This window comes from Parus major, chromosome 3, assembly GCF_001522545.3.
Source record: "Parus major isolate Abel chromosome 3, Parus_major1.1, whole genome shotgun sequence".
In the NCBI taxonomy this organism is placed as follows: domain Eukaryota; kingdom Metazoa; phylum Chordata; class Aves; order Passeriformes; family Paridae; genus Parus; species Parus major.
The window spans coordinates 60576251-60600124 of record NC_031770.1 but is presented as its reverse complement, the minus strand read 5'-3'; the positions used below and the strand labels follow the sequence as shown (position 1 = coordinate 60600124).

At 42.7% G+C, this 23874-nt stretch overlaps 1 protein-coding gene across 1 annotated transcript in view; it reads right to left on the bottom strand.

Annotated features, from left to right (window-relative positions):
* The window catches only part of SOGA3 (SOGA family member 3), a gene marked incomplete at its 5' end in the record, with an annotated part of 37210 nt that extends 15817 nt beyond the window's left edge, over positions 1-21393 (bottom strand). Inside the window, 4 exons of the mRNA XM_015622592.2 lie at positions 14043-14201; positions 17605-17829; positions 18153-19093; positions 21252-21393. Of these exons, the coding sequence (XP_015478078.2) occupies positions 14043-14201; positions 17605-17829; positions 18153-19093; positions 21252-21393 (1467 nt within the window). The remainder of the gene's footprint in view (positions 1-14042; positions 14202-17604; positions 17830-18152; positions 19094-21251) is intronic.
* Positions 21394-23874: the final 2481 nt, after the last annotated feature.

The following is a 23874-nucleotide window of genomic DNA, read 5'->3' as shown; positions in this document are numbered from 1 at the left end:
TTCAAACAGATTTTCATGAGAATCAGAAAGTGCCAGCAATCGGATTAGGTTCATTGCCTTGGTTACAAAATGCATATGTATTAACCAAAGTGCAGCTACAATATCCCAACAAAAATGGTCTGTGTCAAAATGAAAAACAGTGGGAAGGAGAATCGGAATGGCTCTGCACATAGCGTACACTGCTCATTAGAAATGTATAGAGAAGCCTGTTCTGCAAATCTGTGGGTTGATCACACTTGTCCATTGGTGTTCATGCTCATTTGATACTCAAGAGTTGCATTAAATGCACAGACAACACTTACAGTCCCTCACCTGGATTCACAGGGTGGGATGGCATCAAACACAGGCACATTCATGTGCATCTGTAGGTGCACAGCAGAGGAAGGAGCCTTGACACTCACCCTTTGAGACTGTGCACTTCTCACAACTTCCAGTTACGGGAACATCTCACAAAAATTCAGATTATAGAGTTAATTTGAAAAGATGCAAAAATTGAAGATGAATTCAGGTAGGAAAAAATCTGAAATTGGCATTTGGTCTGGAAGCCTGAGCAGTGACCAGAAGATTTTCTCTTAACAGGGGAAAGAAATCCAGCTCTTACTTCTCAGCAATCACTACTCTGTCCTCTGACTTTAAAATGGAGTCTTCTGTTACTCTTGGTCTCTTCTTTTGTCTGTGTTTACTTGGGGAAGCTCTTTTGCAAAGCTAACTCTTTATAAATTGGTTAAATTTTCTGCAATACAACATATGGGGAAGTTTCAAAGGTGTTTGGAAAGTTTGGTCATTGAAAACAGAGGATCAGACTCTGCAGTGCTCTGAAGTTATGCCAGTGTGATCCAGCCACAGATTAAACACATTTTGATGAGCAGCTCGTGTAAAGAAGGAGCTCTAGAAAAAATAAAACATGGAGCTGAAGAGCTGAAACGGAAGGAAGGTGTTTTATAAGTTTGGACAGCCCCACCTTTCTTTTCTCATTCTGGTACCAGTCTGACCTGACATAACCTAAGCCTGCACCCAATACTTTTCCTGATATTTTAACAATGCGAAGATGGAGATGGGGGAGGGAGGATACTGCAGCCCTGGCTAGAGCAGAGTGTTCAGCTGCTTCACTAACTTCAAGAAGCTTGTAAGACCCATCACTTGATCCCCATGTCCTATCCTCCTAAATAATGACTGTTCCCCCTAACTGAAACGTGCTCAGGTTCTTATGGGATAATGCTTATTCCCAGCAAGGGATGGGGCTGTGACTCTTAGGCTGACTTAAAACCATAATGTAGAGGTTGATCTAAAACTATTATTTAAATGTTCCCTTTGCTAGAAATGTGAAAACCTCATTCTGAAAAGAAGCTTGACAGTCTTCTGCTCATTATAAATATTTGATCACTGGAATGTATTTTTAATTAGCTATCATGACCAAATATTTGACTCTTCAGCATTTATCATAAATGTCACTGAACCAGCAAATCACCTGCAAATTAATACCACAGCAGCCCTAATGGGGTTATGCAAGAATCAATTCTAGGTCGTACTCTAATTAACATTTTTCTTGCTCTAAAATAACATTGGATAAAGACCGGTGGGTAAAGGTTGGAGAAACACTAAATATTGAAAAGGAAGGTCACTGATACAAACCTTTGTGCAATCAAACAATATCAGTTTTAATATGACAAAATATGAAGATACAGATGTAAGAACAAGGAGTAAAAGCTATGCTAAGACAGTAGGAGAACTGCCTAGAGAATAGAGATCTCTTGAAAAGCCAAATATCTGAAAAAATCTTGCAGGGTCATAGAAAATAATCAGCTGAAATTATATTGAGGTGCAATTTTATGACCAAAGGTTTTATTAATATGGGATATATATATCAAAACTGAGGATTGCTGTGCATTAACTAGAAACAATGTGCCTCTCCACAGAGTCAAACCAGCCTCAGACAAGTGGAGATTCACTTCCAAGTAGCGCATACCTTCCTCCTTTGAGGGAGGTCAAATTCCTAACCTAGGTTAAATGCTTAACTTTTACATGGCTAAATTATATCAATCCTAAGCATGAAAATTTTAAACAAAGAAAAAAATCAAACACCCAAACATTGATGCTGGACTCTTGAATTTAGCAAGGTAGAAAGAAATTATGTTTCCTGCCTGGTAACTAACTGTCAACAAATTCAGATGAGAAGGGAGGTGTGAATTTTTTACTTGTTCTTGGGACAGTTTAGGAACAGATGTGGTAGACTGCTATCAGCTGTCAATTTTTAACAGAGACCAGCACCTTTTTCTGAAAGGTAGGCACCAGTATGAATAAAATAGCTGGGGTATTTTACAACCTGCATTATTCAGAAGACCAGACTGGTTTATTATATAAGATAGTTCTTCTGTCCTCATAATTTTGGAACACATGAAACTTGATCAAAATTTAGGAACTGAGCAAAAATACTCCCAGAAGCACATCACAAGAAAAATAAACCTTTGAATGCATCTATATCTATAAGTAAGGCGATATTCTAGTTCAAAAGCCTTTCTGAAGGACTGTTACTGGTGCTTCTAATTAATCATTTAATCAAAGATTTAAACTAGCATCTGTGAATTTGAAATAATTTAGACCAGCCTGTAATTCAAAAGACTGCTGGTAATCAGGGCAGTTTATAGTCATCATCAGTCATGCTTTGAAGGGATGTAGAGTCCTCTCATTGCAGACAACACAACAGATTCATGGCAAATACCTTCTAAGTGCAAGTACTCATCTGTGACCTAAGCAAAGGGCTTTGCTGTTATCCTAACCTGGATTCATTGCTAAGCTAGCCAAAGTCAATTAAAACAATCATGCAAACAGGATCAGACAAATCAAAACAGACTTGATACCTTCAGGTTTTATTCTACACATCTTGATATGTGCAGCTGTCAATACTAGCAATGAGGGGGAAGGGGGGGGGGGAAACACATCATATATCAAAAAATATAAGCAAAAACAAACACTTCAAAAAAGCACACCTGCACATCTAAGAGGTTAATCCATTGTCCTTTACTTCAAAATAAGAAATTTAATACTTAGAACTCTTAGCTATGGAACATTATCAAAATCTGAATTTCTCAAATGCTAGGAGGTTGCTTTTCTTGATACTATGAGCACTGAAGTAAGTGAAAAAAAAAACCTAAAATATCAAAAGCCTGGTGCTCTTGTTCCTGGCTAGCACTGATTCCACATGATTCAGAAGAGCTGCTGAGCTGATCCAAGAACCCAGCACTTCTAGAGCTGGGTATTCTCCCTGTTACGTGACATGCACTATAGCATATAGCTATAAATGTGTGCAAATGAGAGGGTCTAAAAAATGAGAGTCTAAAAGAAGAGGGTCAGAACGTGCCATTCTGCTTCCTGAAGTGTCATATTCTTCCAGGGCAATTCAGAGGTAAAGCACAACCAGCACACTGCCGGTTTATGAAGAATCAGCTGGCTGCCCTGAACAATGACACACAGCAGCCGTTTGTTGGGCAGCATTCCCCACCACTGTACATGTACAATGCTTCCCTTGTGGCACTTTGTTCTTCCTACCTCGAGGTATGTGCCTGATGGAGGGTTCCATTCTTTGCCCACAGACACACACACACAGCTCCAGGACACACAACACAAGCAGAGGCACAAACTACTGTGCAGTATCAGTGCCACAGCGAAAATGCCCTGCCTCAGATCTCCTATTCATTGGCTGTGTTCTGCCTCAGAAAAAAACGTCTGCTTGGACAAACCCTGAGGTCTCCTGTTTAGCAGAAGTAACCTGCAAACCATCTCCTTTCTCCCTATCCAGAAGTGACCTTTTCTACCCCTTGTGTGCTCCACTGCAAAATGGGAAAATAGATTCTGCTTGTTATTCAAAGGAACAGATCAGAACAGTTGAGGCTGAAAGAGACCTCTGTTATGACCAGCCCCTACAACTGGCCTCAGCAAAGCACCCTGGCACCTCCACAAATGGGCAAATGTTTTGAGTCATTAATCATTTAATAGTCCAGTCTCTCACAACCTCTGAATATCTAGTCCAGTTCCCCCTGCCCAGAGCAGAGACAACTGAAGCAGGCTTCTCAGCCTGTGCAGTCTTGAATTTCTCCTGAGATGGAATCTCCTTCCTCTATAGGCAATGAGTTGAGCACCTTCACACAAAAGTTTGTTCTTGTTCTTCACTAGAACATCCAGAGAATGTAAAGATAGAAAATTGTTTCATGTGTGGTTTCTGAAAAGCTCAGTTTAATACCGTGAGAAAGATAGCCCTGAAACCAGCAATAACCACAATCACTAAACAATAATGGAGCTATGGCAACTTTTCTTTCAATCTAAAACCTGCTCATCTTTGACCTATATCAGCACATTACAAATACTCTCTTATGTCAGGTGTTTCTTTGAAGGGGCAAGTGCCCTTAAGCAGGACTAAGTACAGTGGTATAAGGATCAGAAAGCATGTATGATTATTATTCATCAAAGCCTTGGTGGGACTTCCAGTACTGATGACATTTGGTGTACATTGATTCCATACAAAAACATGTCTCTAGACATCTGGTTCAGCACTGAGAATGTCTCTGTTCTGTCCCTATAAAGCCTTCCCAGTAATAGAAAGAAATTTTGCAAAGTCATATGGATTTCCTCTAAATCCAGAGAATCATACCCTACATCTATTTCCTCATTCATGTTTTTGTACCAGTACAAAGATATTGAATGTCCTCTCTATCATGCAATCTCTTTCTTTAAGATCTAAAGAAATCATTAATAGTGTCCCAAAACAAAAAATAAATTTTCAGAGACCTGCCAAAAATGTCAAAAATTAAATGAGTGGAAATAAAATGTGAGCTAGAATTTTAAAAACACAATGTATTTTTAAAAAAAAAACAACAACCCAACCAAACAAAAAAACCCAACTTAGGTGGGTTTTTATAATCCAAACCAGGGTGGATCATATACTGTCTATGGATACTGTGAATTATAACATAGTAGAGTTATTTAAGAATCAACTAAACAAGGGAGTTCATTTTTACACTTTTAAGTGACCTGGCAACTTTTTTGTTTCAATTGAGCAGTCAAGTTGATACCCCTGTGTCTACATTGCATATAGGGAAACATAAATGTCCACTTGAATAAAGCAATACTGAAATTGGGAAGTACAAAAATAAAAAGTTTTGTTCTGTGATTGAGAACCATTAAAGAGCCCTCTGTATTTCCAAGACTTTCCTCTGTTTGTTAATGTGTTATCATATTTTGGCAGCCTTAGTAAAGTCAGTAGAGATTCCCTACTCTGCTAAGAGATAGAAAAGGTTTTCTTTCTCCTTTATACCTTGAGGAAATCATACCTTAAAGTCTGTATCAAGAGTAATGCATCTTTTACAGCCTGCCCTATGGTGAGTTCCTGCTCACAAACCATTTTCTCTGATAACCAGTTAATATCTACCACTTGATCCACAGTTGGACAGTCCCTGTTCACTACTTCCACACACAACTGGGCACGCCAGGTGGTTGCCCCTTACCAAGTAATTCCTAGCAGTAGGAAATCACATGGCAGCAACAGACTGGACTTGCTGTTCTGCATCTAGTTTGCCATCTCCTCTGGCTCCATAGCAAGTCAAAGAACCTTTATCTAGCTTTTACACTAGTAAATAAAATGCTCAGAGACTGTTCTCAGGACCTGATGCCAACTGGCTCCTCACCGCTCAGTCTCTTTTCAGCTGTGATGACAATACAGTTTAAACTTCCCTACAGCTTCCTTTCAAACAAACAGGATCACATCCAAATCACATCCAACAGTCAATCAAGCTCTGACCCAGCCTAGACACCAAATCATGCCCAAGCACTGAAGCAGTGGTTTCAACCTAGGTTGAAACCATCTAAGGGACATGTTAGCAACTGCTTGTCAGCTTGTGGGCTCTCCCTAAGCCTGATTTACTTTACATATATCATTTTTGACTGCTGGAAGCAATTCTGTAGCAAAGAACAACTTTGAAAAGAATGATCCAAGCCAAAAGAAAAAAGTATTTCAGATGCTTGAGACCAGAAAGTTGGAACTGATGTCCTTTCTGTAAACCATAGTTTCTATGTGTTTGGAAGCTCAGGTTTTATTCTATGCTTTCATTCTACTTAGGTTTTTATTTTTTTTAAGATAGTCATTACTTTTTTTTTTTTTTCTTTAAAATGTACCTTACTGCAAGGTGACTCTAATTTTACCAGAAGACCATGGGTAATATCAGTAACTCCTCTGTCAAGAGAGTTTGAGAATCTAAGGTGGCTATCTCTCACCGAGATGAAGGAAAATAAAATAAGATTCTGACACAAGGAAAGAACTCTCATGTCCCCATGAAATCAGAGTAGCAGCATTATGTTTACAGCTTTAAAAGAACTGATCAGTATTTTGTGATGGCTAAATTAGTTTCTGTTTTAACCCATTCCAGATATAATCTTTTTCACTACAGCTGCCACTCATTCATTATTACCTGCCAATCAGCCATCAACCCTGCCACTCCTTTTACATATCCTTGTAAATTTTCAGACTATTCAATAGAAATTCACAAAGCAGCACATCAACTTGAATGACTGAAAAATATCCCTTGAAGGCACCTTTACTCACAAAATCTCTTAACAATAACATATTTATGGAGCTTTATTCCTTTGAAATAATTCCCTATGCATTATCTATGTTTTGGAATACATTATTATTGACCATCAGACTGTTTATATTCAATTTTGACTAACTCTCTTGAAGCAAATGGCTCATGTGAATTGTTGATGGCTGATACAAAATTAAAATCTAATTTTACAAAGTTTGAGTGTCAGCTGCTTCTCAAATACACTTTTTTTCCCTGCTTATGGTGTGACATTTTCAGAGAATTACTACAACAGATTCTGTTTCTTTTTCTTTCACCATTATTATTTTCTCATATTTGAAGAACCATATCGAAGCAAACTCTGCTTATCCCAGTCCCTGTGAAATCGCAGCGTGCTCTGAGCAAGTATGTCAGAATCACACCCTCACAGGTTATGAATAGCATCCCTGCTAAGTACTGTTTTTAAAGGAACAAAATACTTGGGCAAGATACCAAAAGTAACAGAATACCACAAAAGCAAGTCTGACTGGAGGTTATGTATCTGCTGGGATGTGGTGCTTAGAAATCACTGAGCTGTGCTTGGAGACAGAGGACTTTCTTTCTTTTTTCTGTACAAACCTGGTCAAACACTTGTTTCTCATCTCTTTTTTAAAAGTCTTAAAACTATCCTGTTCTCTTCATCAAAACAGATTTAATTTTCATGAGACAACAACCTGAAATCCCAGCTCACAGAAACCCTCTGCTTAAAGGTACTGCTAGTAAAAGCATTACTGATAGACTCGGTACTGGATACTCCAAAAGACACAGGAAGGAACTGGTCTTGTGAGAGCCCTATTAAATCCTCCCCTGCTGCCATCTGGTGCCAGGAGCAAGTAAATTACTGTAACTCTCCAAAGAGTTCCACTTACTGCACTGATCCTGTGAGGATGAGCAGCTACAGCAGTCTCTCATCTCACTCTGCTCAACCTTGTTCCCTCCATTACAAGCTGTTTGAAATGAGGTTCTAACTCGGAGGAAAAATGAAAATATGAGGTGTAATTATGGTGTGCTTGGGAGACAGCATGATGGAGACTTAAACTTTCCTTTTCAAACCAGAACAGCCAAGTATTATTCCCCAGTGATTCATATGCATGCAGCATGGGCAATAAAGAAAAGCTAGAAATCCATGAACATCCATGTAGTTATGACCTCACTGGAATCACAGAGTCCAGTCAGGGTAGCTCCCATGCCTGGAGTGCGGCAAGGGATTGATGAAAACTCTAAAGGTGAGGAAGAAGGGTTGTGCTGTACACAGAAGAGCAGTCCAGTTGTGTTTGGTGTTGTCCTGTGACAGGTGATGGGCCAGCGTGAGCTGCAGGCAACAATCAGAGGAGAGAGGAGCACCCTCTGGAGTGTCTGCTACTGCTCATCTGATGCACCAGGGGAAATAGACAAAGCATTTTTCAGACAACTAGCAGTCACATGATTTCTGCAATGACTGAATGTTTGCTTGCCACAGGTGATTAATAAGTCAGCTGTGGCAATTACTTTGATAGATCTCTTGCAAACAAGGAATCACTGGTCAGAGGTTTGATGGCCAATGGCAGCACTGGCAGCACTGACTGTGAGATGGTGAAGTTTAAGGTCCTGAGAGAAGGGACCAAGCCAAGTACAAGGCAAGGAGTTCTGAAAGCCTCCAAATATGTAATGTTATTGTTGGATATGGTTGTCTTGACTGTTGGAAACACTGTAAACCACCACTCTTTATGAGACTTGTTTCCAGTTTCTTGCAACCTCCTTATATTTTAAGCATTGCAGATTTTCCATACCGTGCATCTGTCCTGGGATAAGTCCCCAACTAATATTTTGGGAAATTTCAGCAAACTATTCAGCTCTTTTCAAGATAAGAATATTCTTGTTTGCTTATAGTAAATTATTCTAGCAACTGTTCTCTTCCAACATTCCAATATTTCTGTGTTCCCAAAAACATTTTTCTGTTTATATACGATCTATACCTCATGCTTTCCTAATTCATCACAAGGATGACATAACCTTTTAGAAATTTTTCATTCCTATACATTACCAGGTAATTATTTATTAGAGTTTACCAGTTTGAATTGCAGAAAATTCAGTATTTATGAATTACCTCGCCCTCTCCCACTGCCAGCAATCAATCTGCACATTTTCTCCAGCTGACAGATTATGTTCCAGCTCCAGGGCCAGAAGGCAAAGCCTAACTAGTCCTTCAGTTGTTGTCCCATGAGGGTCTGGATAAAGCTGAAGCCAGGCATTAGAACCAGAAACCTTCCTTCAGGTGCCCACAGTGATACAGTTGCTGTTTCCTAGCACAGCAAGTGATCCTCCATTGCTCTCAGTCTAGATGCAAAAATGAAGAGCTAAGGCTTGGAAACCAGGAAAGGAACAGAACAAACCAAGGAAGCTGACAGATTTGCATGAGGGGGTGGAGGAACCATGGGAAAAGTAAAAATTTCACAGCAGATAGGAGCTGTAGCTAAGAAATGGGGATAATACATTTCAATCAGAGTAAGAGCAAAATGAACTATAAAACTCTTGAAATCCAGAGAGGAGACAGGACACTCATGAAGAGTTGGAAGGATGCAGGGAAGGAAGGAATGGAGGGAGAGAAGGACAAGACTGGGACTTAGAAGACAGCAAAACAACCACTGCTATTAGACATACAAGAAAAAGAGAGAAATAAGAGAAAAAGAAAAGGAGAAGAAAGAAAAGGAGAAAGAGAAAAAAAGAAAAAGAAAACAAGAAAAAGCAAAAAAGCTAACGGAAGGAGGAGGAGAAAGAAGAAAGGAAGGAGAAGGAGAAAGAAGAAAGAAAGGAGAAAGGAGAAAGGAGAAAGGAGAAAGGAGAAAGGAGAAAGGAGAAAGGAGAAAGGAGAANAGAAAGGAGAAAGGAGAAAGGAGAAAGGAGAAAGGAGAAAGGAGAAAGGAGAAAGGAGAAAGGAGAAGATCATACATACTGGATCAAGACTAAGTGAAAGAATCTGGAGAATGTGAGACTGAATTATAGAAGAAAGACTTGAAATAAGTGGTTGTGGTTAAATGGCAGGAGAAGGGGTTTAAAGAAAGAAAGGGTCACAAGAAAGAATATATACTGGATTTTCATCCTAGAAAAGCAAGGCAAGCTGATATTGGTGATCAGGGGGACTGGGACAGAATCTTACCAGACCTTCTGCTGTGTGGGTTTGTTGGTTTGAGGTGTTCTTTTGGTGGTTTGTGTTTTTTTTTGGTTTTTGGGGGTTTTTGTTTGTTTGTTTTTATTGTTGTTTTTGTTTGGTTGTATTTTGCAGGGTTGAGGGGGGAAGAATTTGGAGTTCTCTGGGTTTTTTTTACAGCAGCTTTTGTGGTGAAATTTCCATCCATCCTTCTGATGTATATGCAGCCTGAACACACAGAGATGTATAAAGAGCTAATCTGTGTTTAAATGGGGCAGGCAAAGGTTGCAAGAGTAAGCAGAAAAGTTGAATTACTTTCCTGTGATCACACAGCAGGTTAGTGTTAAAATAAGGAACAGAACTGAGTTCTCCAGTGCCCAGTTCCCCAGATTCTGTTGCTTTCTCCCATTTCCATGCAGTGTATGAACCAGATTGATAAGGCAGGCACCACGACAGCAAAACATAGATCCACGTAGGGATAGACTCCTCTGCCTGCAGTCTGAACTGAAGGGACAAAAGACATCTCTGGTTCATGTGCCATTGTTATCATGGGTTCTGTATCTGAACTGAAAGTCTATGCTCAGAAGAAGAAAATGGTGGCTTGACAGCATTACTCTAAAGTGGCTGTAAAACCGAGCTGTCTTGCATCTGCCTAGCTTATCGCTATTGCTTGGAGCAGTAGCAGAGCAATCTGTACCCATCCAGAGACACATGTCCCCAAAAAACACTGGGCTTCTTGCAAGTGCATGTCTGCATTGCAAGGAGGATTTGTAAAGCCCAGGGTCCAGTACATCTATCAGATTTTCCCCCTACTTCATTTCTCTCACAAGGAACCACCAAAGCACAGCTAACCGGGTGCTTGCTGCGTAGCTACAGCAAATTCATTTTCAGGTCATGAAAACAGAAAGGTCTGCAAACATTAGCCAGGCTTTACCTGTTAGCAACATATTAATGGAAGTTAATTAATTAATCAATGAACAACATGTTCATTACTATTAGCATGTTAATTTTTTTAGTATCTGAAAAATTATGTCTAGCTACTGTTGGTTTATCTTTTCTGCCAGGAAACAATTCCTCTACTTTGCTTTTGGCTTCCCAAAAAGCATCACAGTTGATAGCAACCAATACTAAAGACAAAATCAGCTGCAGTTGCTACAAATAAAACCAACAAAGATTAAAAACCTTGTGTGTCTGTGTGGACATATCCAGGAATAACTTTCAATCAAATAGCTGCAGTCTAGGGGACTGAAAACAAAAACAACTCATAGAAAATGTATGCATAGCTGGAACACCTTCCAGATCCTGGATGTTTGCAAGCTTCTGCTGCCATCAACAACAATTTCTAATTTGATGTAGAATTTATCTTTTCTTTTTTTTTCCCAAAAGCTCCAAATCAAGAAGGCAAACAGCAATTACCTCTTTATATTAATGGACAAATACATTCACATGTCTTCATTCACCCAAATGTACACTGGAGAACTCCAGATTTTACTCTAAACCAACACATCTGCTAGCTTTTATCTTTTATACATGTTTTCAGTCAAGTCTCCATGATTTTTGAAACAACAGAGGATCCACACAGAGAGAACTTTGGCTTTGGTCCTGCCCTAGAGACTACCTACCAAAAAAATTTGCTTTCCTTCTTACATTTTCTATTAAGTGTTACTTTAATTCTCTGCTATCTCACACTTTTCATTATCAAAGAATAAGAAATTTCAAATGGCAGTTGTACAAAAATAGATTTTAAGAACAGAAAGGTTTGGGTTTCTGCAGTACGTCTGGTGACAAAAGTACAGAAATCAATCATTACATCTCCAAGCATTTTTACTATGTTGTGAAACAAAAATGGTTCTTTGTCCTTAGAGAGATACTTTCCCATTTATTCTAAGCTCAATAAAGCAAAGATCACAATCCAGATGAAAAGTTTTCCCCATATTTCAATTTAAGCTGAGTACAACTCCCTTAAGCAGGAGGTTCCATTGGTTATAATGGCTGTATTGAAATGAGAAAGGGTTGCAAATCCATGAAATTAGAGGAAATAACTCACAAGCAAACAGAAAATTAACATTATGACTATCTGACAATGACATTTTAAATGCATGAAACCTTCAATTACCAGAGAAGAAAAATTATTTGTCATGGAAAAATTCTAATGCAGACTGCTTTCAGCTGTTTTCATGGGTTTTTTTGTATTAACATTTTCATATCCTCTTCACAAATTCTAAATTTCAATTCTATACGATTTAGTGTTCTTCACCAGCATGTTTCCGTGGGTCCCCAAGTCATGGTTTATTTGCAAAGGGCACAGTAATTTGGCTTTGCTTCAAACTTGTTTTTTGTCTGATTTGCACCTCTTCAACTATCCTCCAACTTCCCCCATGCTGGGCTGAAAGTCCTGGCCTGAAAAGCAGCATTCACCTGCTGAAAGCAGCTCAGTAGCCTATTTGAAATACATAAATCCTCCCTAATTATGATGACACATATAATGACTGTGCAAAGCAGTTCTCCCTACTTCAGTATAAGGCTGTATTTCTGACCCTTTGTCCACTCCACCCCTGCTATGGTGTCAAGTCTTACTTCACATTTTCATTCTGGCTCAGTGCCCCTGTTCAGTGCCACTGGGAATCATCCATCTGCTTCAGCTCCATGAAAACCATTACTGTGTAACAGAGACCCTGAACACAACACCATCTCTTCTGGAGTCTCCAGCACCCTTTCATTGATACCAACAGCTAGACCAGGAATGGCTAAACACTTAAGACAAAGAAAGAAGTGGAGAGCAGTGTGGAAGCAACAGAATCGTAGTTCTGCATTGTGGGCCAGAGGGAGGAACCACGATAAGAAGAAAGTGACTAGTGATGACAGGGATGAAGAAATCCATTAACTGGCTTAGTATCAAAGAACACAAGCTATTAAATTGCCACTGAACATCACTGCAATCTGAAGATGCTTCAAAAAAGAAAGGCAAAAGAATTTTATAGCAGCATAACCTATTAGAGAGAAGGAGGAACCAGAGATGAGAACCTGAAAGAAAGTAGAGTCTAATGGAGAAGAATAACAAAAAACTTGGAGTAAAGCCAATCTTAAAGACAAGTTATAAGGATAATTACAGAAAGATCATACTCTCATCAAGAGGCTAGTCCAGGAAACCAAGCCCTATTTAATGGCAGTAACCAGAGAGAAAACAGAAGGTGAAACAGAAGTTTCAGTGAGATGAGGGGAAACCTAACTACAGCTTAGATTTTCTTCACGCCCTTTTAAAATCAGCAGTTATCTGGGAAGGCAGCAGAAGGTGGAACAAACCACCTGTTTAACATCGACTAACATGCTAGAAATTCAGTTCCTGTAAAAAAAAATTTGAATATTTTTAATACTACATCACTTAAAGGACTCATTTGCAGTTCCCAAAAATGCTCTAACATCATACAACTGAAAATTTCCTGCCTTTCTTGACAACTGAAATACATCTCTTCTGCTTCATACAAGATCAAAGAAGATACTGGTGTTCCTACTAGGGTATATTCCTAAAAGTGAAAATTGAGGGCATGAATTTTAAATCTTGAGCAGGAAACAGGAGAGATGTTTTTAAAATCTCTTCTGAGAAATCACCCTTAGTCAACAGTTTCTCCTTTTATTGCAGCTTTGTTATCTCTGTCAGCCTGGCTATTACTGCTGTAATGCAATTTTCTGCTTAGTTAATGGCACAGTATCTTACATCTATATAATGGCAGCTGGAGTAATTTTGAAGATTAATTATATACAATGAAAAATTATGCTTAGATTGAAAAGCCAGGTAGAGTCTCTCACTTCCCAGTACTCCAAAGAGCATGACTGAACAAGATGGGGAGGTGGCTAGATCCCCAGTCTCAGTGTGCCTGTGCTTGTCTCTAGTAGTAGTTAGCAAGGGAAAAACTATTGGCTACTGGTCACAGGTAAAAAACCTGTGGGAAACATCATCTGTAAACTTAGATAACTCTTACACACTTGAGCACAGTTCCTGTATGAATATTTATGTAGGTAAAATGTAACAAAGTCTCTGAACTCTTGTTACCACCAGTTTCACATTTTCCTCCTAGTAGAGAGAAAAAAAGGTACCACTTCATTCCTGTTTTGCCTAGAAAACACCAAATATTTTCATTTCTTCTCAGCTTTGCAATCATCAAGTTGTACTTCAGCACTCCTTGCAACTTCCAACTTTTGACTGCCATATTGTTTGTCCCCAAAACAAGTTGTAGAAGAAAAACAGTTCTATAGTAAGAATCTAAGATCTTAAAATAATTGGTGTAGAAGTAAATAACAACACTAACCTCTTTCATTTTTTCCAGTTCATTCTGTAGTGCTTGTTTGGCAATTTCAACTTCTATAAGCTGCTGTCTTAATTTTTCATTTTCATCTTCTGTTATAGTACGTTTTTCTTCCACATTTTCTAACTCATGATGAAGTCTCACCGATACATCTTTTGCAACCTAAATGAAATGGTATATCAAAAGAAAGGTTAAAAAAAAAAATTACTGCTGCAGTGCTTAGTGCCTAAGCAACCATTTAGAAGTTAATTCTGGATGTTTTGATGGAAGAGAGAGGCATGTAAGGAAACAGGTAGACAAGGACATCCACAGACAGAATTTTAAATAATTCTAAATTCAAGCCAATTCCTTCCAAAAAGTGGTATGTTATCCTATGGGCTTCACTGGAAACATCAGACATTAAACCCCAACTCCTTCTTAGGTTCTGTGACATCAACAGTTAAACAGGATCTTCACTATTTGTGGAGACAGTGCATCATCTATCTACTCTCAACCACAGCCAGCTTATGCTTTTCATTGCACTAAAGCACATGCCCTTCAAATAAATACTTGACGTGCAACAGCATCTAAAAGCAGGACCCATCTTCTCCAGGCCTTACCTACCTTTGTCTACCTGTGACCACAGATGGACACATGTTTATTCTGACTCTGCCAGTTTCTCTCTCCTCAGTGGACAATTAATGAAAATATTTACTACTATTGGCTCATTTTAAGATTAAAATATGAACAAACAACATTTTTACTGATGTTGTGCTCACACAAATGATGTCCAATAATTTCAATGAAAATGAACACTAAGGTTTTTGGTTCTTTGGGGGTTTTTTATGCATTTTCACAGGAATAGAGTTAAAAGGCATATGACAAGATCTAATTCCTCTTCCTCAGGAAAAGTAATGAGAATCTTGCCCTGCAAGCCACTTGCACTGTATTTTGTGAAACCACCAGAAACTATAATCACACACCAAAAATATTTAAATATACACTAATCACTGTGTTGATGGTGATTTAGACACAGACACAGAGTTTGAAAAGCCTCATTTCCTGCCTTTTTTAGAACACTGGAAAGCATAATTAATCCTACTTAGCATTAGCTAGGGGAGTTCAGCAAGCTGTCCTTCATGGCTTTCACTCAAACCATCTTTTTGTTAGTATGTCAGAAGTTCTTTGACATACAAAAACTCTAGAGAAAAAAAATAATAACTGTAAGCAAGCATCTAGAAAGATCCAATCTATCAGAAATCAGCAGCAGCTAGTGACTCAGCCTCCCTTGACAAGAAACCCAGTGTGTGTGAATTACAGATACAACACTGCAGTGTGGCACCAGATCATTCAATAACCTCCCCCACTGCACACGCACTCAAGACACATAATGCCCAACAGAAAGAGTGAGTGGAGGGGAATTTCAATTATAACCATAGTCCAAAGAGACTGCAGAATGAGCTGAGAAACACACCACAGGGCTTTAGCTTGATGTCTTTTCCTACACTTAGTATTAAACTGTTCATCTGGTTGTCCAACCAAAGTAAATGGAAAATCATGGGGGATATTTAAAACAGCACCCTAAACAGAACCTCTCTTCAGTCTATAGCTATAGTCGAGATCAGTAAACAAAACCAGATTGTAATATCATTACTGGTAGCTAATTTTTTGAAACAAAATTTGGTGGAGTGACTATTAATGCAGGAAAAAAAAGAGCATTCTAGATCATATGGTAAATGAGACTCACTTATGCAAGACACATTTTAATATAGGCATATGTAAGATACATTTTAATACAGCTCTCTGCAAGACTGTATCTCTGAAGGATCAAGTTCCCCAATATATTGCAAAATAAGCAATGCAAAATGAACAGTGTCAATTTGGATGGTCTTTCTTCAGAAAAGGACTTGGAAACACTAAAGAAAACTACTCATGAGTTATAATTATGGTTAGCCAGCACAGAGAACACTATTAGGCAGAAATCTGGCATTAAACATTCATCCCTACTCCAAAGCAGAGCACATTTGTGAACGGTGAGGACACTCTGCAAGAACACTGCTCCTTTCCAAAGAGTCAGTCACACTGGGAAACACATGGGAGAAATGCTAATTAAATCAAGCTCTTTGTCCAGCTAAATCCAAGGTCTTAGCTTCTATCAACTATATTGGCAGACAAGCACCTCAGCAGAGGTGTTCTCAACAATTCCCTCCCCAGCCTGCATGTGTATGACTTGCTAATAAAAGTAACACAGCCAACAAAGAAGCCAATTCTATAAACTGGAATCACAATTCACTTGGGATATGAAGGCCCACCTTCAAATTCTGCCTGCAAATGTGTGTATCTCAGCTGATCACCTAAGCATCATTCTAAGCATCATTCATATCCTTTGTTTCAAACAGAAATCCCCTTGAAAAGGGGGTGATTTTGCCTCTGATCAGTGAGACTCTATTTTGCCAAGAACCACATGGGCAGCTTGGGACAGTATTTATAGAACATGGGACAGTAGTTATAGAACTGTCACAGCCACAACAGAAAACGTGGGTTTTGAATATGCATAAGAAAGGCATATCAAATAGGAATTTTAAGAATAATGATGACAAGCTTAAAAACTTTCAGAAAAGGTGATCCAAACCAGGCCTGGGAATAACATACTCTTCATACTTCATATTTATCAGAAATAAGTTCAAAAATAACCTTGTTTGTAATCATATATTAAATTCACATTTCAAACTGCAGCCCACAGAGTCCCTGTGCCATAAGTAACTAGAGTCCCAGGCAAAAGTGTGGCCAATAAAGCTCACATTTGCTATATAGAGGTCTGCACTTCCATGGGAGACCAGTCAACTGAAGAAAGTTTCAGCAGGAGTCCTTCAATACCTAGTGAATGGAAGCAGAAATTAAACTTCCATGTCAAGAAAGGTGGTTTTTTTTCTGTAATTGGACCAATCTAGAATGGAGATGATGGGTATTTTTCAAGGACAATCTTTAAACAAGGACTGAAACTTTTCCTCAGCAATGGGCTTTGGTTCATTCAGATCTTATGGATGAAATGCAGTTGATGACACACTGAAATTTGATGGGTTTTGTCTAAGGTTTCAGGTGGATATGAGAAACCCTGGATTCATTTGAGCATAACAGCAGTTTTTTTACTGACAACAACAGATTAAGGATTTAGTGTTGTGACTGCAAGTATTCAATCTGCTTGCCCCCTAAAATCTTTCACTAAAGAGTGACAAAATCCCCTCAAAGTCAATGGGGATGCTTGGTGAGGTTGGCTTAATTTTGCAGTGGAAGGGTATGTATTGCACTTATCATAAAGAGTCCAAAAACTTTAGCTCCTAATTTGCTTTTGAGTAACTCCTTGCACGTTACCTTTACAAAAAATGATAGGACTGAAGCTGAAAATAGCCTATCTACACACAGTAAGGGCTCCTATTACCAAGAGTTGCTTGGCCATCACTATTCCATGAGCTGCATGGAGTGCACAGTGGAATGGATGGAAAGGCCTGAGTCATGAGGACCAAGACCACAGTTGAGTCTCCATCTGAGACACTCCCTTCCCTTTGACACCTGCTCACGGCTGTACCTTGAGGTCCTGCTCCATGCTGCGTATGAGCTCGTTGTCGATCTCGCCGGTCTGGGCGTAGCGGAGCCTCTTGCGCTCAGCCTTGCGCAGCCGGTACTGAAGGATCCGGCAGTTCTTGTTGGCTCTCTCCAGTTCATGGCGCATTTCTTGAAGCTGACAAGCATCCTCCTCAAAGAAACTGTCCCTCATCTCATCCATCTCTGTCCTCAGCTCATCTATCTCGTTCTAGCACAGGGGCAAGAAGGGGACAGGGATGCAACAGGTGGGTCAGAAGCACAAATGTCAGCACGTATAGGGGAAGGCAGCCAAAATGGAGCTCCACCCCACAGGGACGGCATGTAAATACAATCCAGCTCATTATAAGCACCGCAGCGAAGCAGGGAAGTGGCACTGCCCGTACGCCCCACGACAGAGCCATCTTAAGGCTGCCTCCAGCGCTCCTGCCGCGAGAGAGGGAGCCTGGGAAGGTTCTCCCTTCGGGAGGCAGACCGGCTCCCGCCCGACCCTGGTTCTTCTCCCCCACCCCCGCCGCCGCCCCGGCTCCTCACCTTGAGGCTCTCGTTCTCCTCCCGCAGTTTCTCCATCTCTTCCTCCATCTCCTCCTGCAGGTGGGGGCTCAGGGCTCCCTCGGGGCCGCAGCTCCTGCCGTCGCCTTCCGTCTCGCCCTGCTGCATCCCCTCCGCCCCGGCCGCCGCCATGGCAGCGGGCGAGGAGGCGGAGGCGGCCGGGGGAGGCTCGGCCGGGGCGGCGGCCGCGGAGGCGGCGGAGGCAGCGGAGGAAGCGCTGCCGCTGCTGTGGTTGCTGCCCTTGGTTTGCATCTGGGCGGCCGCCGCCAGCCCTTTCCTGAGGTGGAACTGGATGAGCTCACTTTGCAGGCATCCCTCCTTCCAGTACCCGCCGCCGCCCGCCGCCGCACCGCGGCCCTTCCCCGCGCCCGAGGAAGATGGAGGCGCCGGGGCCGCCTCCCCCGCGCCCTTCAGCGGGGACCGCCCCGCTTTCCCCCGCCACTGCTTGGGCGGCGGCGCCGCCGCCCCCTCCCGCTCGCCCCCGCCGCCCCCTGCAGGGGGCGCCTCCTCGGCGGCGCCCGGCGGCGGCAGCGGCTCCTCGGCGGCGGCGGCTGCTCCTCTCCCGGCGGCGGCGGGCGGTGGTTCAGCACCGGCGCCGGGCTGGACAGCTCCCCGCGCCGGCCTCTCGGTGCCGCGGCCGCGGGCGGCTCGGGAGGCCTGGCCGGGCGGCGGCCGCGCCGAGGCGGCTTTGGCGGCGGCGGGCGCGGGTTTGGCGGCGCTGGGCGGCGGGCGCGGGGCGGTGTCGCGGGCCCGGGCCGGCGAGGATGCCCGCGGCTGCTTCCTGCCGCTGCTGCCCTCGGGATGCAGGCGCGGCTCGGCGGCGGCGGCGCCCCCTGCAGGCGGCTGGCTCATGGCGGCGGCTATCTCGGGGACGCGTCCATCACCGGCGGTGTCCTCCGCCTCCTCCGCCGCCGCCCCGAGAGCTGGGGGAGGAGATCAGGAGAAGCGGTCGGGGTGGGGACGGCGAGGACGGGGAGACGGGCTTCCCGAGCACGGCGGGGCCAGCCTGCCCGCTCCCCGCCGCCCCCAGCCCTGACCCGCGCCCACCTGCGGGCGGAGCGGTCCCCCGGAGCGGCCGGGGAGAATCCGGCCGAGGCCGCAGCCCAGAGCCAACTGGAGCGGCTCATGGAAGGGCCCGAAAGGCTCGGCTGAGACAGACCTGTTCCCACTCCGCCTGCACATAGGGGCGTTTCCCCAGCCCTGATGCCGAGCCTTCCCCCGCCGAGCCGCCACAGCAAGGATGAATTTCCTTCCACGCGCAAACTTCCCTCTCCCTTGTCCTCACCACCAAGCCTGGGCTGCTAATGCAGATGTCTGCCTGTTAAAAGGCCTCGTCCCAGTGTCTATCACAGCCGAGTGGGGGAAAGCTACTGTACAAAGGGCTGCACACGTGGAAGCGACTACAGACTTCCCTTCAGCTTTGACAGCGACTCTTCCGGGGCAAGGTGACTCGGGAATAGAGGGTCATAAAGGAAAGGTGTTCTGCAATCAGCTTCTAAACACACATTCGCCCCAGATTGTTATTCAGATTGTTATGCCAGAATTTAGACCAATTCATATTTGTTATCAGTTATGCAGATCGATAGGTTATTTAGGACTCAGACTTAATCGCTCCAGCAGATTTTCAAAACAGAGGAAGCAAGGAATGCACCCTCATCCAGAACAAAATGTTATGTGGCATTCTCTGAAGGATGCTCACTTGGCAATTTACTCCTATAATGACACAACCAGAGTTTTCATGATCACAACAGATTATGAAAAAGGGCTGTTAAAAGCCATATCATGCGGCTAATGTCCCCAGTATATTCTGAAAATAATGGCTATGATCCACAAACTGTTTTCACACACCCTTTATTCAACTCTCCTTAGGGAGAAAATACGGGCAACGGCAAAAATGACAGCATTCCTAACATGGCCTGCCCATTCCCACCTGGAACATGGCTTAATCATTCCCTGCTAGAATGGGAAATAAGGAAAGGAGCACTACTGGGCAAAATCAATGCAGAGACTACACCATGCTCTGACAATTGGTTTACTCCCTGGAACATACTAGACAATGAGGCTGTGTTTGCTCTGCTCTCACTGGCAGGAGTACCTCATTTCCTCTCAAATGCACTGTCATTAATAACCTGATTTAAACCAATATTCTGGAAATTAATGCTGAAAATGACACAATTTGGCAGACACTTCCCAAGCATTAATTAGTAAAAGAAGAACAAAAAAAGCATGGGAGTGTAGATCTATAAAACTTGCATGACAACACTTTATAAAAGATTTGCTTTGCATTTCTCTTAGCCACCACAAACAGAATTCCCACCCCACCGTTGTTTGAAGCTATACAGGTATGAAATAGAAGAAATGTAATTCAAATTAATCATCAGGAACCCTACGCTGTACCTGAATCTTTTAGGGAACTTTCACTGCAACTAAGACATCAGACTCAACCGCGACCTGCCAGAAAACAACCCTTACCCTGCATGCCCCAAAATCCAAGTTCGGCTACCTCCTACGGTTAAGTTGTCTGATTTTAGATAAATATATATATACACATGCATTTATATATATTTTTAGCTGGCACAAAGAAAGCCCCGTTTGAGACCAAGTCCGAAATCTCTGTCCTCACAAAACTCCGCAGCTCGACCTTCTCCCCAGAGGCTAACCCACGTGGCGCCGGGACGCGGCGTCTCCGCAGGTTTTCCTGTCGGGAACAGCTGTCCAGGCGGAAAAAGGGGTAAATAAATGGAAGCAACAAAAGGGAGCAGTCCGGTGGCTCCGCGGGCCAGCGCGGGGATATCCCGTGCCCGGAACTTCGGGCAGGGCATCCCCCCCACCCTGGTCCTTTCGTCCTACCGGGCGCCCGCCTCTGCCCCGCCGAGAATTCGCAAACGCGGCTTAAGATTTGGGAGCGCTTCTGCCTTTTGTCCTGGTTTAAAGGAGCGGAGAGGATTTTTGAAGGTCTCCCCTCATACCTGACGGGTTTGATGCATCTGAATCAGGAATATTTCCTTGCAAGGAAAAAAAAAATAGAAAATAAGAAGGGAAAAAAAAAAGGCTTGGATCTAAAGCATCTGCATTACTCACCACCACTTTGTCCGCTGCCCGGTTGGCGAAATGCATGCACGGAGAGCCGGGCACCGCACACGAGGTACCCGCCGCTGCCAGAGCCTCTCAGGAAAATGAAGCAATATTCATGAGCTGACCTCACAGGGCCTGGGAGACGGAAAGGGGGGTGGGGGGGGCGGGGAGGGAAGAAAGCAGCGAAGGGAAGAGAAAGGAAAAGATTAAACGGCGAGAACCCCGCCCAGGCCTGAAGGCTGAATTACGTCCCTTCTTCTATCTGCACATGGTGGAATAGGATTACAGCGCAAATGGGGGAAGGATCAGGCTGCAAGCAAGGGATGCGCCTGCTTTCGCTTCCCAATGCACGCAGGCAATCGATTATGATCAATTATTTAGGGTCCCCTTTAGGGGAGCCTGCTCGGGCCGGGCAGGGGCGCCGGGCACCTTCTGTACGGGCACGGCTGCGGTGACAGAGCTTTCTTTCCTTTGTTCGCCGCCCTCGCCTGCGCCCCTTCGGCAAGAGCCCGCTGCCGCCCGGAGGGGGAGAGACAAAGGCAGCCCCGGCTCTGGGCTGGTGGAGATCGTTCCCTGGGGTTATTCAAGTGCCTCAACACAGGGACTAATGGGCCACTGACCCTTTCTTTACTCGTGTCGCGGGCAAATCTGTTTTACCTCTCTATTCTATCGTGAGGTGAAATCACCTTTGCTCTGAAACACCACAGGAGGCTCTTAAGGCTTTGCGCCTGAAGCCTTTCCCAATTACAAAGAAAAACGGGGGAAAGGCTTTCTTTCCCCTTCCCTGCGAGGAGGGACCATGTGGTGGCTGTGTGTGGGAGTGTCCCGGACCCACCTGTGTCTGTGTGAACACCCAGCAAGAATAAGGGGAGCACACAGCTCAAGGGGAGCCGTGCTCCATTTGGGGTCCCTCTCCCTCCTCCTGCAGCAGCTGACAGGGCCGGGGGAGCTCCTGGGCTCTGCCTCAGACCCGGCAGTGACATCGCTGCCGGAGGGGCAGGGGACACTTCCCTCCAGCCGTGGGGAGGCTGGGTGTCCGGGCTGGAAACTCCTCCCGAAGGATAATTAAGTGATGATTTCGTGCCCACAGGTATACCAACATATGCGTACATGCATACATCTGTATACAAACTGTATGTACACATATACACTTGTGCATTCATATATACACTAATGTGTGTGCATGCATATGTGCTAGCACCCCTACAAAATATGCATACATACGCATGGGTTTGTACATTGCACGTACATATATACCTATCTCTGAGGTTCTTGTGCAGTCCTTGGGCCAGGGCAAGCTCAGGGGAGACGGGCTGCCCCCTTTCCAGCTACCCCTCTCCTGATAGGACTCTCCACCTCTCCTGATATTCCAAACAGGACTCAACACATCTAAACCAGCATATCTGGCATGCAGAAAGGTAATCTCCCCCATGCAGGTGCATGTCCTCCAGACTCAAGCCCTGGGTCTGCATGAACGGGATATATATAGATGTGATGAGGACAATCAGAAAATAAGAAATGGAACATTAATGCTGAATAAGAAAAACAGTGGGATGAAGGAAAGCTACTTTTAAAATTATTAATATTTAATGATTTTATAGGCCTTTGAAACACAAAAAACCACTGCAATCATAGTAAACAGAATAATTGGTTGAAAACATGAGAAACAAAAATAAAAAATATTTCTGGAGTTGAAGTTGAGAAATTTTCCTGTGAAAGCAATAGATAGATTCTACTGGAACATCTAGGTCCTGATCTCAGTGAATATACAGGATAGATGTGTTAAGGTCATCACAACAACACAACATTTAATTTACACAATATCATTCAGAAGGACAAGCACAACAGTCCCTACTTTTAAGCATTGGGCATTATTTACCATCCTTTCAGCTCCCTTGGTGGGTGAGTTGCCTGGATGAACTTTCTACAGATAACAATCATGCAATGTGATGGCATTTTATACCTCCTACAACAAGTTTGATCATGCTTTTTTTTTTGGAAAGACACAGACACATCCTTATTTTCTCATAGTAGTGTCCAGATGAAAACCAGGTTCATTAGATTATCTTCACCTACATTGTCAGGCCATATGTCTGATAGTAAAGATCTATCTTATGGGTGTAAAAATTCCAGTTTCTCAGTGTGGTTTGGTATGGTTGACTTCTCAAAATTTCCATTCTGTCTAAACATTAGTGCTGACAGAGTTATAAAAATTGACATAGGCACAAAAATATTCTACTCATATCATTTACTTTTCTGGGGGAAATGGATAAAATCAACACAAGTTAAAGTACTTTTTTCTAATGCAACATATATTTCCACTAGGAAATTTTCTGCCAGATCTCTGTGGGCATTTTCTATTACTAACAGATCATGATAAAAAAGACACAATAATTATATCTAGCCTTGAGTAAGTGCAGTATGAAGACACCCATATATAAAAAATAATACAGTAAAATTCCATTTATGAGCAGATTTTATTGTAGAGTCTCTAAAAACCTGTGGATTGAAATAGTACATAGAAGTAAGGGTCTTAACTTCACACAGAAAACAAGGGGCTGTCAGCTGACTACTGTAATTCAGAAACGAAACACTGACATGGTGCAGAACAGTTGTACAAATACATTGG